General features: G+C 36.8%; 1 protein-coding gene across 1 annotated transcript in view; it reads left to right on the top strand.

Annotated features, from left to right (window-relative positions):
• The window catches only part of SPON1 (spondin 1), a 414,385-nt gene that overhangs the window by 329,376 nt on the left and 67,608 nt on the right, over positions 1 to 17,401 (top strand). Inside the window, exon 7 of the mRNA XM_069072920.1 lies at positions 11,759 to 11,823. Within this exon, the coding sequence (XP_068929021.1) occupies positions 11,759 to 11,823 (65 nt within the window). The remainder of the gene's footprint in view (positions 1 to 11,758; positions 11,824 to 17,401) is intronic.

The raw sequence follows: 17,401 nt of genomic DNA, 5'->3' as shown, positions 1-17,401 counted from the left end.
TATTTTGCCCTCTGGTTCTGAAACATCAGGGCAATTTTCCTTGAGAATTTCTAGAAGGATGATTTCTAGGTTCTTTTTTTTTTTATCATGGCTTTCAGGTAGTCCAATAATTTTTAAATTATCTCTCCTAGATCTGTTTTCCAGGTCAGTGGTTTTTCCAATGATTCACATTACCTTCTATTTTTTTCATTTGTTTGGATCTGTTTAATAGTATATTGATTTCTCATAGTTGCTAGCTTCCATTTGCTCCAATCTAATTCTGAAGGAATGATTTTCTTCAGTGAGCTTTTGAGATTCTTCCTCCATCTGGCAAATTCGACTTTTCAAGGCATTCTTCTCCTCATTGGCTTTTTGAGCCTCTTTTGCCATTTAAGTTAGTCTATTTTTTAAGGTGTTATTTTCTTCAGTCAGATTGTTAAATCTCTTTTCATGATTTTCTTGCATCATTCTCATTTCTCTTCCCAATTTTTCTTCCACTTCTCTTATTTGATTTTCAAAATTCTACTTAAGCTCCCCTATGGCCCATAACCAGTTCATATTTTTCTTGGAAGCTTTTGGTGCAGGAGTTCTGACTTTGTTGTCTTCCTCCTGTTCCATGGTTTGATCCTTTTTGTCCCCAAGATAGGAATCTAAGGTTTGACTGCTGTGCTTGCTTTGCTTCCTTTGTTTGCTCATGTTGCTACTCAATTATTTGTCTTTTGAGCTTTTTGCCACAGTAGAACTCTGCTTCTAAAAAAGAAAGCTTTGTCCCAAATAGCTGTGATTTTCTCAGCTGCCAGAGGTATTAGTTGAGTGCCCTCTCAGAAGCCTCCACAGGCTCTGGCACCTGGTTACACATCCCAGGACCTCCACCCAAGACAGCGATCCAGATGCAATTGGGTTAAAGCAAGATTGATCACCCTTCAGAATGGTCACTTGGTCCCCCTACAATCTGCAGGCCAAGAGTTCTGAAGTAGCCACATGGCAGCAGCTGCAGCACTTCAGTGACTTCTCTCTCTGGGGGCAGAGGCTGGACCGTACTCCTGGAACCCCTGTTCCTAAAGTCTGCACTGACCTTTTACTTTGCCTTTGCTATTTATGGGTTGATAATTCTGGAAACCACCACTGCTGTTTGTGATCTACTCTCCCAAAGTCCCTCCTGCCATGGCTGGTCAGGACCACCCTGAGGCTAAAACTGTAGGCTCACTGGAGCTGGGCTGTGCTCTCAGCATGCTGCAATGAACTCTTCCTTTCCATCTGCCAGGCTGCCTTCAGCAGGAGCTTTGTTTCTTTCTGTCACTTTATGGGTTCTGTAGCTCTAAAGTTTGTTTAGAGTCATATTTTATAGGTATTTGAGGTGGTTATGGGGGGAGCACATGGAGTTTTCCTGCTTCTATACCACCATCTTGGTTCTGCCCTGTTTATACTTATTTTAAAAGGAATTTCTCTTTCTATCTCCTGCTGCTGGGCTTTCTTGGTAACATATAGAAGTACTGATGATTTGTGTGGGTTTACTTTATATCCTACAATTTCGCTAATGTTCATAATTATTTCAAGTAGTTTTAGTTGATTCTCTAGGATTCTCTAAGTATAGCATCAAATCATCTGCAAAGAGTGATAGTTTTGTTTCCTCATTGCCTATTCTAATTTCTTCAATTTCTTTTTTCTTCTCTTATTGCTAAAGCTAAGATTTCTAGTGAATAATAGAGGTGATAATGGGCATCCTTACTTCACCCCGATTTGATTGGAAAGACTTCTAGTTTATCCCCATTTCATATGTTTTCTCATATTTTAGATAGATACTACTTATCATTTTAAGGAAAATTCCATCTATTTCTATGTTCTCTAGTGTTTTTTTAAATAGGAATGGATACTGTATTTTGTCAAAAGCTTTTTCTGCATTGATTGAGATAATATGATTTATCTTTTTTATTGATGTGGTCAATTTTGCTAATAGCTTTCCTAATATTCAACCAGCCATTCTGTTTCTGCATTCCTGGTACAAATATCACCTGGTCATAGTAAATGATCCTTGCAAAAAAATTTCTGTAATCTCTTTGCTAATATTTTACTTAAATTTTTTGCATCATTATTCATTAGGGGAATTGACCTATAACTTTCTCTATTTTGGTTCTTCTGGATTTGGGTATCAACACCATACTTGTTTCATAAAGGGAATTTGGTAGGACTCTTTCTTTGCCTCTTTTCCCAAGTAGTTTGTTTATATAGTATTGGAATTAATTGTTCTTTAGATGTTTGGTAGAAATCACTTGTAAATCTATCTGGCACTAGAGATTTTTTCTTAGAGAGTTCACTGATGGCTTGTTCAATTACTTTTTTCTAAAATGGGGTTATTAAGGTATTTTATTTTCTCTTCTGTTAATCTGGGCAGTTTATATTTTTTAAAAAAATATTCATCAAATTCACTTAGATTGTAGTTGGACAAAATAGCTCCTAATTATTGCTTTAATCTCTTCTTCAATGGTGTTGTATTCACCCTTTTTATTTTTAATACTGGCAATTTGTTTTCTTTCTTTTTTGAAATCAAATTAACCAAAGGTTTATCTATTTTATTGTTGTTTTTGCATGAGACAAGCCTTTAGTTTATTTATTAGTTAAATCGTTTTCTTACTTTCAATTTCATTAATCCTTTGATTTCAGAATTTCGAATATGATATTTAATTGGGGGGGTTAACTTGTTCTTTTTCTAGTTTTTTTAGTTTCATGCCCAATTAATTGATCTGTTCCTTCTCTATTTTATTCATGTAAACATTTAGAGATATAAAATTCTCCCTAGATACTACTTTGGCTATATCACATAAATTTTGATATACCGTGTCATTATTGTCAATCTCTGATGAAATGTTGTTCATTTATGATTTTTTGTCTGACCCACTTATTCTTTAGAATTAGATTATTTAGTTTCCAATTAATTTTTAATCTGTCTTTCCCATTATTACACATAATCTTTATTGCATAATGATTTGAAAAGGAAGCATTTAATATTTCTGCCTTTCTGCATTTGACTTTAAGGTTTTATGTCCTATTCCCTGGTCAATTTCTGTGTAGATGCCATGTTCTGCTGAGAAAAATCCATATTCCCTTCTATCCCCATTCAGTTTTCTCCAGAGGACTATCATATTTAACTTTTCTAAAATTCTATTCACTTCCTTAACTTTATTCTTGTTAATTTTGTGGTTAGATTTATGTAGTTCTCAGAGGGGAATGTTGAAGTCCCCCACTAGTATAGTTTTGCTATTTCTTCCTGTAACTCCTTAACTTCTCCCCTAAGAATCTGGATGCTATACCACTTAGTGCATATACATTTACTATTGATATTGCTTCCTTTTCTATGATACCTTTTAGCAAGAAGGAGTTTCCTTCCTTATCTCTTTTAATTAGATCTATTTTTGCTTTTGTTTTGTCTGAGATCAGGAATGCTAACCCTGCCTTTTTTAAAAATCTCAGTTGAACATGACATATTCTGCTCCAGTCTTTTATCTTTACTTTATCTATTGGCTTCAAATGCATTTCTTGTAAATAAAATATTGTAGGATTCTAGTTTGTAATCCACTCTACCATTTGCTTCCATTTTGTGGGAGAGTTGATTCAATTCACATTCACAGTTATGATTATTAACTCTGTGTTTCCCTCCATCCTATTTTTCCCCATTTATACTTTTTTCTGTCCTTTCATCCTGTCCCTCCTCACCAGTGTTTTGCTTTTGACTACCACCTCCCTCAATCTGTCCTCCCTTTTATCAGCCTCCCTTCTTTTTCCCATTTCCCCTCCTACTTCTACCCTCCCCACCTTTGCTTCCCATTTTCCCTCCTACTTTTCCATAGGTTAAGATGAATTTCTGTACCCAAAGGAATTATGCATATGTTATTCACTCTTTGAACTCTTTGCAATTAGGTATTGTGATACTGTTTCCTCTTCTGAGTTTGTGTTTTGAAATTCCCCATCACCATAGCAGCTTTCAATGGTCAGGGTTCTTTTCTGGGTTTTGCTCATTTTTAGCCTATTTTGTGACTTTTAAAGTTGATTTCTGCTCTTAGGGCACAGGGGATACTGTCCCAAGCTTCTTGTACTAGGGGCAAGGGGCCTGGTCACTTGCTTTTGATGCTAGGGCCTCAGGTATTGGCAGCTTACCCATTGTACTGGGGTGACCTGGCCTAGTCATGCCTGTTATGTCAGGGATTCTGTGGCTGACAGTTTGCCTTCTGTGCTAGGGCTAGAGGCCTCACAGCTGGTCTGCTGGGCCACTAGCCTGCTGACCCAGGACTGAGGGGCCTTAGTTGGTGATCTGTGCTGTTGCTAAGAGCATTCTGCTGGTTTGTCCAGATACCATCTGCACTGGGCTGTTCTTTCCGTTTACCCAAGTGGGACAGACTTCCCTGAAGTCCTTCTATATTATCTTAAGTTAGAAAATTGTTTCACTACATCTTTTTATAGGTTCTGTCACTCCAGGATCCATTTAGAGATTTGCTTTAATATTGTTTCTGAGGGAAACCAGGGAGAGTTCAGGCAACTTCCTGGCTTTTTTCTGCCACCTTCCATGGAAGCTGAGGTAGTAGATTTCTTGTGTGTTCTCTAAAGCAAGGGTTCTTTTCCTGAGATTCCCAGACCCTCAAAGGGGAGAGGGGGTCCAAATCTATTCCCACATGATGTCTGTGATCTTGAATCAGGAAAATTGTTTTTATTTCAATATAATTGGCTTCACTGGTAATCCTAAGTATTCAATTTTCTACATCTTAAAACATTAGTCTGAAGAGTTTGTAGACTTTATCAGATGACCAAAAGAGTCCATGACAAAAATAATAAAAACTCCTATGTGTAGAGGGTAAAACTGGGATTATTTCTACAAATAATAGTCCTTTACGTATAATGTGTACAGTCTTCTCTATCATACAAAACTGCTTTCTTATCCTTAGCCTAACATGACCCTTGTACTATATGTGGTAGCTAGAAAAGGTATTAGGATTTCACTCTCCTGCTTTTTTAGCATGCTCATTGAATTGACTGACCACACACTCTGCTTACAGCTCCAGAGAAAGAACAAAAAAGGGTCACAAAGTTGGCTTGCTGTGTTCAAATTGTGGAGAAGTATAACTCCCAGTGAGGATTCACAGAGATTTGGGAAGAGACATTCTAATCAATTATGACAATGAGGTCAATGTACTGTTTAGCTAGGATTAATAGCAGTTAGAAGAATTAGGGAAAAGTCACCACATTGCGTTTTGAGTTTGTTTTTTTTTAGTACTCTCATCCTTCATGTGTCATTTAAACAGCACAATGATAGAAATTATTTTTATTTTATTTTTAATAAAAAGAGATAATCAATAAAATATTGCATTATCTTTCCGGTCCTATGGTGTAGAACTTGTGGTTTTAACTTCCTGCCTCTAACTAAGGCATCACTGCCATCTTGTGGCTAAGTACCTAAAAGGGAGAAAAAAGATGCCTCAGAAGTATTTAAATTGTAACCAAAGGAAATAAAGCAATGACATTCACTTTATATAGGTTTTATCACAACCTTGAAATTAAGTAATTTTGAGTGCTTTGGTTATCTCTGTAACAATCTTAAAAACAAATTTAATTTCTTTTTTCCCCTTCTGATTGTGAAGTTTTAGGCTCTCAGTTATCTATTGCGGTTGTGTATAAAGACATTAAGCAAAAGAGAAGGGAGCCAAAGTCACCCCATTAGAGAAAAATGAGAAGTTAAGCCTTAATCACAGATTAGAGGACTATGGAGAGTTGGATTCTTTCATCTGACAGTTATTTATAGGATACTTAGCGTACAGTGGATCTGAAGCAGATACCAAATTGTTCAGCACTCAGAACTGAATAGGGGCTAAGGGAAGAGAGAGAATAAATTTTTGGAAGCTATGCAGACTGGAGAGATATTTAAGTCTAGCAGAAAGGTACAAATTACTGCCTGAAAAGCATGTCAGTTTTCTGTTTTAATTTTCCCCCTGAAAGTTGTATCGTTTCTTTTAATCCAATTTTCATAAACTTTAATAAAGATAATGTTGACTTTATAGGAGAAAATGGAATAGGAATTTAGTAGCTAACTATGAAGCAAAGTCCCAGTTATACTGATGGAAGTCTACTTCATTGCTTACTCAAAGAACAAGCAGAATTCCCAGATCATAAGTCTTCTCTTTAGTACTGCCAAAAATACTAGTGGAGAGAGAGCAAGACACCTCTCCAAGGAAAGAAGGTGGCTGTGTCTGACTAGAAATATTAAAATTTCTAGATTACGTTTAGCAGTCATTCTTCCCAATCACATTGTCCCTTCATGTTTTTATCTGCTAGTATTTTGGACAATGAATCTATTGGGAACCACGTGAACCCTGTAAGACCTCGAGATATTTGACCTTCAGGGCTTTTTTATATTAAACTTATTTGGTAATTGTTCAACTGAACAGACATTTTTCTTATATCTATGAGAAAACTAAGTAGTCAGATATAAATTTAAGTTCATAAATCCCAGGTTAAGAATCTCTGGTTATGAACTCTCTAGGTCAGGAAGCTGTGGCCGGTGGTATTCTAAGACAGGAAAAGCATGAATTAAACCAAGGCACTAGTATCAGAAACAATTAAAATCAGGAGGCCCAGATTCAGTGAAGGCAAAAGCCATAGGTAAGAAAAAAGGAGGCAGGGGACTCTAGTGCAAAGAGCTTCAGAAAGTAAATCAAGTACCTTGGATAGTTCCCAGAGACATCTGTTGCTTTCATAACTTCTGAGAGTATACTAGGAGCTATTATTCTCAGAACCTCAGACCTATTTGATTGATCCCAAATCTCTTTTTTATTACTCTCTCCATCATTTATTTTCGAACAGCCTTTTCTCTCTAAGGTCCAGGGCAGGGATAGGAACCCTAACTATTATAGCCTTAATTAAGTTGCTTTTGTTGAGTTTTTAATAGTTTTAGCAATATAGTGAATAAACAATGCTGTCTTCCATCTGTAATAACTTTTGAAATATAAGAAATCTTTCTTTGGTGCCCTGCTAAGGCACAAAGGTGACTCTGAGCTGTCAAAGGCTTTGTTATTGAAATAAAGACTCCAGTAGGTCCTACTAAATTGGAAAGATTTCAAAAATAAGCTTCACGTTGGTCTACATGTGTGTCATCCAAGGAAAAAATCTAAGTTCAGAATGTCTTGTAGCCAGAAGGTTAATTAATATGGGATGTTTTTTTTTGCAGTCACACAAACCCACAAAGGCCATCTGCTAAAGCACAGAGGGGTTGTAATCTGTGTCAGTGCTAGAAAAACCCACACTGATAAAATCACAGGTTTTTGAAGTATCATTTTGATCATAATATAGGTTTTCTCCCCCTTCAAATTTAGCTTGCATAAACCCACGCCCACATAAGATCAGTATTTTTAAGTGCATAGTTATGCATTTTTTCCTTTCAAAGAGGTCTCAATTTCAAGATGGGACCTATACCTGAAGCCATGTAGCAGAATTCAAAAATAAGAGTTTTTCCCTATTTTTCTTTCGTAATGTTGACAAAAGCGTAAAAATGAAAGTTTCATTTTAAATGGCAAGAACGCCTGAGATATCCTTGATTTTCTTTATTAATATTTTTGTAGAGGAAATGGAAGAAGAGAAATAAGAGTGGGATAAACATCTCTTTGGAATGATATGTATTTAACTGAGATATATATGATCCCAGAAATAGTTCTTCTAAGTAGGATCTGGCAAATGGAGCATATGAGTAAATTAAAGCTTTGTACGTGCTGTCATCTACTGCTAGCCTTAGTTAAGATTGTGAAGTTATTGAGCATTGAGCTTGGAGTCCAAGGACCTGTATTCCAATCCCAACTCTGTCACTTAGATTGTTGTGAATTTGGGGAACTCACTAAACCTCCATGGACTTCAATTTCCTCCATTGTAAAATAGGGGTAATATCTAACCCTCAGCCTGACAAATCCCCAGTGTTGTCATGAGGATCAAATGAAAATAATGCTTATGAAAGAGCTTTGTAACCACAAAGTGCTGATCAGATATCATCACAGTTCAACAAATGAATTATATTCTTTGGTTGTTTTTTTTTTTTTTAATCATCATTGGTACTTGGTTTCTCCATCCTCTGCTCAGTTGTCTGGTGTCTTCACTTTACCTCTGTGAAACCATACTGTCAATAAAGACCATGAAAGTTATTCACACTGAGGTGTAAATGACTGTAAAACCTTGGCATGTTATCCCTCCTAGGGATATTGTAATAGAGAATAAAATCTTAAACTGAATAAATGATGTCATAATGTTAGATTTCTAGGCATTATTGAGTGGGCCCCATTTTAGTTTAAAATAGAAGTCTTCCTGGCATGCCTGAAATCATATGCTCTACATGACCAATTATTGGGAATTTATGGTCTGAGGTTCTAATTTTAATTGTAGTTTCAATTGAAGAGTGCCAGAAATAGATTTTTATGAGAACAACCATATGAGTGAATTTCGAATTTCTAATTCCCTTAAACAGCTTTCTAGGAATGACTCCTGTGGGAGACATAAGAGGATCAAGAACATTCTTGGTCGATAGATTCCATGCCATAGATTTCTTATTGATCCAGTGTCTTGTTTGGCTCTTGAATCGATTATACCTCTAACAAATTGAAGACCTGCTGATGTGAGAATTTACAAGGACCAAAAATCCACTATTGACCCTCACTGTTCATTTATCCTTGTATGGACTGAGTCAGAGGTAGGTTTGTCAGCTTTGGCCTTAGAAAGAAACAAAAGCTCCAGCAGATCTCTCAAGGCATTGCTAATTTTTAAAATAACGAATCTTATCAAGTCAAAGAAAATGATTTTTTTTGTTAAAATTATCCACAGTAATTGAAGCACAGTTTACTTGCATATGGCAGCTAGCAAACAAGGAGCTCACTCCCTGCCCATCCAGTTCTTACTCAAAGAATGCAAACTTATTTTGAAATATGCCTGAGCTAGATATAATTGGAATGGTCATCTACTATTTTTAAGAATCCTAGAATGCATTGTATAATTTGAATAAAAATTGGACCATAGATTTTTTTTTGCCTTTTGGAGAGCAATTGGGGTTAAGTAACTTGCCCAAGTTTACACTGCTAGTTTTGTGTGTGTGTGTGTGGGGGTGGGTGGGTGTTAAGTGTCTGAGGCTGAAACCAAAGTCCTCCTGACTCCAGGGCCGGTGCTCTACTCACTGTGCCACCTAGCCACCCCCAAGGACCATAGATTTTTAAACTAAAAGGGACCTTAAAAGTTGTTGGCTTTAACCCTCCATTCTACAAGATTAGAAAACTGAAACCCACTGTGTTAAGTGACTAGCCCAGGGTCATACAGTTAATAAGCATCTGAGGTGGTATTTGAATCCAGGTCTACCTGATTACAACTCTAGTGCTCTAGCTGTTATATGACATGAGCTTACCTGTTTGGGACAAGTGTAACAGCACTTACTTTGGCCCCACTTCCTGAAGGCCAAGAATGGTACATTGTGTTCCTCCTCCAGTACCTTTAGGGTCATTGTTTCATAAGCAGTAGTTCTGGCTGCATTGAGAGAATTGGTTATTTATTGCTTATTCATCTTTCTGCCTTAAAATCAGATGTTCAATAAACATCCCTTTTACTAAGAGCAGGGGGCAATACCCAAAGGTGACACTTTTGCCTCCCTGCTCACCAATATGGCTGAATATGGCTGCCCTTCCCCAATTCCACACAGCTCATCATTTTTATGTTCTGAGTGGAAAACTCACTTCTTCATGCTTACAAGCAGTGACTGAAAGTCAGACTATCATTGCAAGTGTCAATGATATCTCATATGAATAGAACTGGAGTTAACTTTTATTTTCCCATACTAATAGGGTAGATTGGGGGGAGGTGACACTATGGATAATCCAAATAATTGCTATTTGACTTTGGTACACATGTTTGTATTGTCATTTGAATAAGAATACTGACATTTGAATATGGTTTGAATATGTTTAATGTTCTTGGATTTATTCCATTTCAAGTCAAATGAAGCACTTACTACCTGTATGACCTTGGGCGATGATGATGATGATAAATTAGCATTTATATGTTATTTAAGGTTTACAAAACAATTGATTTTATCAGTTGACCTTCATACCAATCCTAGGAAGTAGTTCCTATTATCATCCCTATGAGAAAACTAAGGCTGAGAAAAGTTAAGGGACTTGCCCAGAGTTACAAAACAAAAACAAAAAGTATCTGAGGCAAGATTTGAACTCAGGTCTTCCTGACCTGATCTGAGGCAGCTGGGTGATAGAGTTGATAGAGCACTGTGCTTGAAGTCAGGAAGATCTCAGTTCAAATCCAGCCTCAGTTTACTAGCTGGGTGACCTTGGGCAAGTCATTTAACCTCTATTTGCTCAGTTTCCATATCTGTAAAATGGGGATAATAATAGCACTTATCTCACAAGGTTGCTGTGAGGATCCCATGAGATGATGATAGCAAAGCACTTGGCACAGTGCTTGGCACTTAGTAAGTGCTATATAAATGTTAGTTATAATAATGATATTGAGGCCACTGCTCTACCCTCCATGCCACCTGTTTACTCCATCAATTTCCTCAACTATAACATTTGGTTGTCAGAACACGTGACCTCTGAGGTCCTTTTCCCCTCTAGCTCTGTGATCCTCTGACCCACTCTAGGACCTAATTTGAAAGGAAATGGAAAATCAGTCACCTTCATTGTTGCCCTTGTCAGTTCCTTGCCTCTTGGTTCCCTGTGCATTGTGCTGCATTGTGGCTGCTTTCAGACAAACTTGGTGATTGAGTGCTCCCAGGGTCCAGCACCAATGGGAACTGAGATAATCATCATTTCTCTGCAAGTTTATCATCTATCAGGGTATCAGCTACAGGGCAGAGACAAATTATTTTGGTTTAAAAGGCTTTTTCTGGTACTTGAGTTTCAATATAGGAGGGAAGTTCTCCATTTTATCTCCATTTCATCTCAATTAAATTTACTTTGACAATTCTTTATTAAGTACCAATTAACATGTCAGGTATTGTGATAGGTGCTAGGGATATTAAGATAAAAATAAGAGCTCCTGCCCTCGAGGAGCTTACACTCTATTGGCTAATCATATAAAAATAAATTCATAAGAATTTTTTAAATGGAGCACTAACACTGGAGGGTCTCATGTAGGAGGTGGCACTCAACATGAACTTGGGAGTTAAGAATGCCAAGAGCCAAAGGTGAGGAAAGAGTACAGTCCAGATACAGGGTAGGAGACGGCCTGTCCTGTATAGGGGAGCAATGAGTAAGTTATTCTCTGATATTCAGGATTTACTGGAGAGGTAAATTGAGGAGGAGCACCTACGTAATACAGTAGATAGAGTGCCCAGTCTGGTGTGAGGAAGATTCATCTTCCTGAGTTCAAATCTGGCCTCAGACACTTAGGAGCTGTTTGACCCTGGGCAAGTCACTTAATCCTGTTTGCCTTAGTTTCCTCATCTGTAAAATGAACTAGAGAGGGAAATAGAAAACCAATCCAGTATCTTTACCAAGAAAACCATCAAATCAAAGAGCTTCAGACACAATTGAACAACAACAACAAAATTAAGGAGAAGGTGATGAGGAACATCAAAATATTTCTTTTCTTCATGTGCAAGAAGGAGCATCAGGGAGACCTTATTTGTTAAGAGAAAGCATCTGAAGTGTGCATGATCAGTCCAGGGAGAAGTCAGAGGTCATGTTAACAAAGTAATCTTGTTCTTGGGGCTCAGCCCCTTAATAACTTTGGTTTTGGTCTTTTTTTTTTTTTCCAGAGCGATGAGGTTCTCACCGTCATTAAAGCTAAAGCACAATGGCCAGCCTGGCAGCCTCTCAATGTGTAAGTCAGGAGCAGACCATGCCTTTGTAACGTTCCAGTTTTCAATGTCACAGAACAGACCCTTCTCCACACGGTGCTGGGAAAGAATCAATAAACTGCAGCGCAAGCCTCCTGCCTTCTTTACAGTCAGTAACACCTGTCAGGAAGTGATAATGGGGTTGGACTTATACAAGTATGTATGAAGACCCTCCTCCTGGATTTCATAGCAGGAAATCAGGCTCAGCCAATATTTTTCATCTAATTATAGATTTTAAATAAGACAGAAGGTTTTACTGAGACCACTATGACACTCCGTGTATTTGCTGATTATTCTTTCTTGCTTTAAGCATAAGGTTTTTTTAAATTAAATTTTCTTTTTCTATTATTAAGCATTTATTTGAGATGAGCTTAAACTTAATCTTTAGCCCTAATAGGCATACTTCATTCTTAAGTTCATAATAATTCATATTTGTATTTCTAAAAGCCCTTTTGTCACAACTCTGGGAGGGTAGGTAGTCTCTGTATTATTTTTCCCATTTAACAGATGAAAGAGATTGAGAGATGTTAAGTGATTGGTAAGTGTTGAAATGCAGCTCTCTTGACTCCAGGTTCAGTATTCTTTTTACCAGCCCATGCTGCTTATCACTCATCCCACACTGGAGGGTTTTCAGTGCCTCCTTGCCATCAAAACACATCCCTTTCTTACTTGGTAACTTGTTCAAGAATCCCCTGGCTTTAAGTCAGTCCAAAAAAGAAAAGCAATTTTTGCACACCAGCTAAAACGGAATGAGTCTTCAGTTTATTAGAGTATTCCCATTTCAATAACAAAGCAACCTAATGCTTTTACAGTACAATTCCATTGACCAAAATCTGGTTTAGGAATCTTTAGTTGTCTCACAGAGGTGATTTCAATTGGCCAAAGGATGAAAAGGGTATATCCCAGTCCCACTGCTAGTCAATATTCACTTTGATAGAATACTTAAAATGTTATCAGGCTCTTAAACTTGGCGATTATAAAATCTCTATCCTTTGTGTTTATTACATATGACACTACTATGCTTCTTTATCTATTCAGTACTGCAATGATTGAAATGAATTTTTAAGCATTATTTTTGAAAGAAGACATACATATACATACATATGCAGTTACACACGTATACATATATATACATATATGTGTGTGTATATATACATACATACATACACACATATATTGTGTGGGGGAGGCCTTAATACATTTTGGTGGCCTAGAGACACTTGATTAATCAGTATTAGACCTTATCACAGTAAACAAGTCAAGGTAATTAAATTAGGGGGGCAAGGAGGCAGTCACTACTGCTAATAGTCCTGAGGAATATTATACCCCCTTTTCCATGCTAAAATTGCATAGTCATTATATTAACCCTGGGATCATACGACAATAAATTTAGAGCTGAAATACTTTATTTTTTCTATTGCTGTTTACAGATTGGCCCATTAACACTTCTGCTTGGAAACTCTGGGTGTCTTTCTCTGTTTTTCTATTCTTCTGTTGGATTTTTCCTTGGAAAAATGTTGTGTCCTGGGCCATGCTGCAATACGCTTGAGGTTTGGGGCACCAAGAACACCAAGATTTTGATGCTATGCATTTGTGTTGCAAGATCAGTGGTAGTAACATCCTTGATAATGCTTTACAGACCCCTTCTCATTTCTCCATCTTTGCCTCTGGATTCTGACCCTGTGAATGTAAATACCTTGGTGCTTATTTTAACAGAACACTTTTCTAGAATCCTTATACCTTTATAGTAAAACATACAGTTACTAATGGTGTCAGATATATACTGAAATTTTACCTCATGATAAGTGTCAACTGCACTGATCCTTCCACAGAGAAACCCTATCCTATTTGCACTATGGAGCAGAGATCTAGGGTTAAGATAGTTATAAGGGTACCAGAGCTAAAACCCTTACAAAACAGTTTCCCAGCTCTTCAATTTGTCTGCCATCAAATCTGGACCAAGGACACTCTTCAGTCTGATACCATGTTTATCACATGAACAAAATTCATTACTATGATATTTTAATCCTTCAAAGATCCCTGATTTCCTCAATGTGGTTGTTCCCTCCATTGATGAAGATTGAGATTCCTCTATACTTTAATTGATAGTTCTTGAAAATTGCGGTGCACTAGACTTAAAGGCACATGACTATAATTCCTGCTATTAAAGAAAGATGAGGTTGGTAGACCAATGGAGCTTGGGATTTCTGAGCTGCAGTGGGGCTGGATGGAACTTTGGTTGAAGTACTTATTGAGATGGTTTAGCTTTCAAATTTCTTGAATCATAATTTGAATTATTTAGAATAGGTCATTCATTCTCTCTGTACCATCTTGCTACCCAGGTAATCTTGGGCTAGTCTCTTCATTTCCTGGGACCTCATTTGTCTCATCTGTAAAATGGTAGGGAAGAGGGATTCATCTAATGATCTCTCTATCTGAATTAAGATCAAGTAGCTTTAAGCTTTGTGGAAGTTTGATTCCAATCATATCTCTTGCCATTATACAAATCAGCTACCATCCAAGTCCTGCAGTCCCACACAAGATCTGTGAAGCCTCTTAACTCAGGAATTTTTAGATTAAGGGCTCTTAACTTGGGGTCTATGAATTTTTAAAAATGTTTTGTTAACTATATTTCAGCACAATTGGTTTCCTTTGTAATCCTATGTACTTTATTTTATTCTATTCATTAAAAACCCAAAATTTCAAAGGAGACTAGGATATAAAAAAGTTAAGAACTCCAGCTTTAGATCATAAATTTGGAGCTATTAAGGATATTGGAGTGCATATAGTCATAAGAATATAGCAACATCGGGGTGGCTAAATGGTACAGTGAATAGAGCACTGGCCCTGGAGTCAGGAGGACCTGAGTTCAAATCCAGCCTCAGACACATAACACTTAGTAGCCATGTGACTTTGGCCAAGTCACTTAACTCCAATTGCCCTTCATTCCCCCCTCCAAAAAAATACAAAAACAAAACAATAACAACAAAAAGAATATAGCAACATGAATTAAGGATACTAAGGTACTCTAGAGATCTAGTCCAACCCCCTCATTCTACAGATGAAAAAGTTTAAAGGATTTTTAAAGATTAAAAAGAAAGAAAAAGACAAAAACAGAATCATTGCAAAATATGTATAGTCAAGCAAAACAAATTTGTGCATTGGCCATATTAAAACAGTTTGCTTTTGCAATGCATTGGCTACTTTAAAAACAAAAAAAGAATCTGCACCCTGAGTTGACCACCCAACGATGGCAAGAGTAGGTAGCATGTTTCATCATGCCAGCACTGCAACCATGGTTCATCACTGCAACCATGGTTCATCACTGCACTGGTAAAGATTCTTAAGTCTTTTAGAGTGATTTGTTTTTGCAAGATCGGTGTTTTCTGCTGGTTCTGTTCACATCCCTTGGTGTCCATTCTTACAAATCTTCTTGGTTTTTCTGAAGCTGTCCCCTTCAACATTTCTTATGGCATGATATGAATTCTCTTCCATTCATATATCATCATTTATTCAGCCATTCTCCAATTGATGGACACCCTTTTAATTTCCAGTTCTTTACTACTACAAAAGAGCTATTTTACTAATTTATAATCTAATCTATTAATTTTTCATCTATTTGGGGCTGGGCCATAAGATTGTTTTAGCAATTTGAACTAGTATCCATACAAATGATAGTAATATAGAAAGAGGAAAGTTGTATACTCTTTACCATGAATATATTTATAACTTTTAGGCCCTCATTATTGGCCTTACATCTTTTTTAAAAAATGGTAGCTAGTCTTGCTAAAGTTAAAATGACATCCTATTATTTCCTTTTCTAATATGAAATCTTAAATCTTACCTCATTTTATACACGGAGGTTCTAGCTATATTCTGTTTGGTCTTTACCCACTCACTGAATTTATTTCTGGTAAAATTAGTAATTTTCAATAGTGACAAATAATGAAATAAGCATATAGGAAAAGGAATAACATTTCCCACAAAGCCTTAGCACATAAAGAAGAAAAACCAAATGAATAACAAACAAAAAAATCTGTCTTTCCTGGGTCCCATTTGTCTGAAGTTCTGCTACCTTTGGCCTCCTTTCCTAATTTTTGTATATTGTCGTAGTTACTGTATACGTAGAGTCCTGGTCCTACTAAATCACTGATCTTACTTTGTATCACTTCACTTGTCTTCCCATCATTCCCTATAATTTTTATACAATAATATTCCCTTAAATTATTAGACCATGATTTTTTCAACGATTCTCTATCTGTTAGACAGATAGGAGGTATCTATGTTTTTGTTATTGCTGTTGTTGTTATAGAGCATCAATGGATTTTTTATGGAATTGGGGGGGGCACCTGCAGCCTCAAGACACCTGTGGCCTCCCAGGTCCTCAAGTACAGCTCTTTGATTGAATCTGAACTTCATAGCACAAAAGGATTTGTTCTATGAAGTTTGGATTCAGTCAAAGGGCTGTACTTGAGGACCCAGAGGGTAGTTTCTTTCTATCCTTTTAAAATTATAGGATAATGTGCTATCAGTGACATTATTGGGTCAAAAGGTATAATTAGGTCTTTTTAAAAAAAAGTTATTTTAACAATGCAGCTATTCTTCACTCTGTATGTCTTTCACAGAAAATAATAAAATTCTGGACTAAATAATTAGATTAATACCCAAATGAATATATCTTTTATGTAAAGCAAGGTGTATTATACCATCAAGAGTCCTTCTTTCTTATTGTAGTGAGGAATTATCTCTCTTCTGAAAGAAAAGATGAATCATTTTAATTGAATTTTGAATTTTTATTGGTAGCCCTCTGTTTATATAGAATTATTATTTCCTCATCCTCTAGCCTTGAATCCTGAAATGCCCATGTTCTCTTTGATGACAAAACAGCAGAGTATCTTAAGCCCGGGAGAGAAGATAAAAGAATAAATTTAAAATTATATGATAGAATTTTAGCACAAGCCATATTTTATGATACAACTTTAAGATGTCAAGGAAAGTAATCTAGGATTCTGTCAAGTATATCTGTCTCATAATGTAGTGGCCAGGCTTCTGGGTACCAAGGCCTCTAACTCTTAATAATGCACAACTGCTTCAGATTCCTCTTTTTCTATTAATATAAACAAGTTGATCTATATTGGAAATGCATATGTCAAATCAACAAATAATTTAACATGTGAAAGGAGAGAGAAGCTTGCTTAGTGTGAAAGAGATTTCAGTTTTCAGAAGCCTGCCCAGATGATAAATTGAAGCCCCAGAAAAAAATAGTAGAAATATTCTGTTCCTGGGGCTGGCTGAGAGACCTACATGACTGTGGAGGCATTGTGGGCATGCTACTTATCCAGTCAGGTCATCAAAATCTACAGTGATACAATCCTTTCTTGTGAGGAGCCAAAGGCAAGAGGTGGTTTGGACAGAACATCAGAATTCATTACCATTGTAAGAAGAACAGAGTATTGAGCAAAGGGGGCCCAAGGCAAGAGGCATGTCTGGAGATCAGAGGAAGAGATTAGCAATGTGGTGATGATGAGAGCCAAGGGCGAGGAATGGAAGAGGGCAAAGCAT

This window comes from Petaurus breviceps, unplaced genomic scaffold (assembly GCF_028583685.1).
Source record: "Petaurus breviceps papuanus isolate PSGF00001 unplaced genomic scaffold, PetGlider_PUasm1.0 140, whole genome shotgun sequence".
NCBI lineage: Eukaryota > Metazoa > Chordata > Mammalia > Diprotodontia > Petauridae > Petaurus > Petaurus breviceps.
Note: the sequence above shows the minus strand (reverse complement) of the source record. Positions and strands in the feature narration are given on the sequence as shown.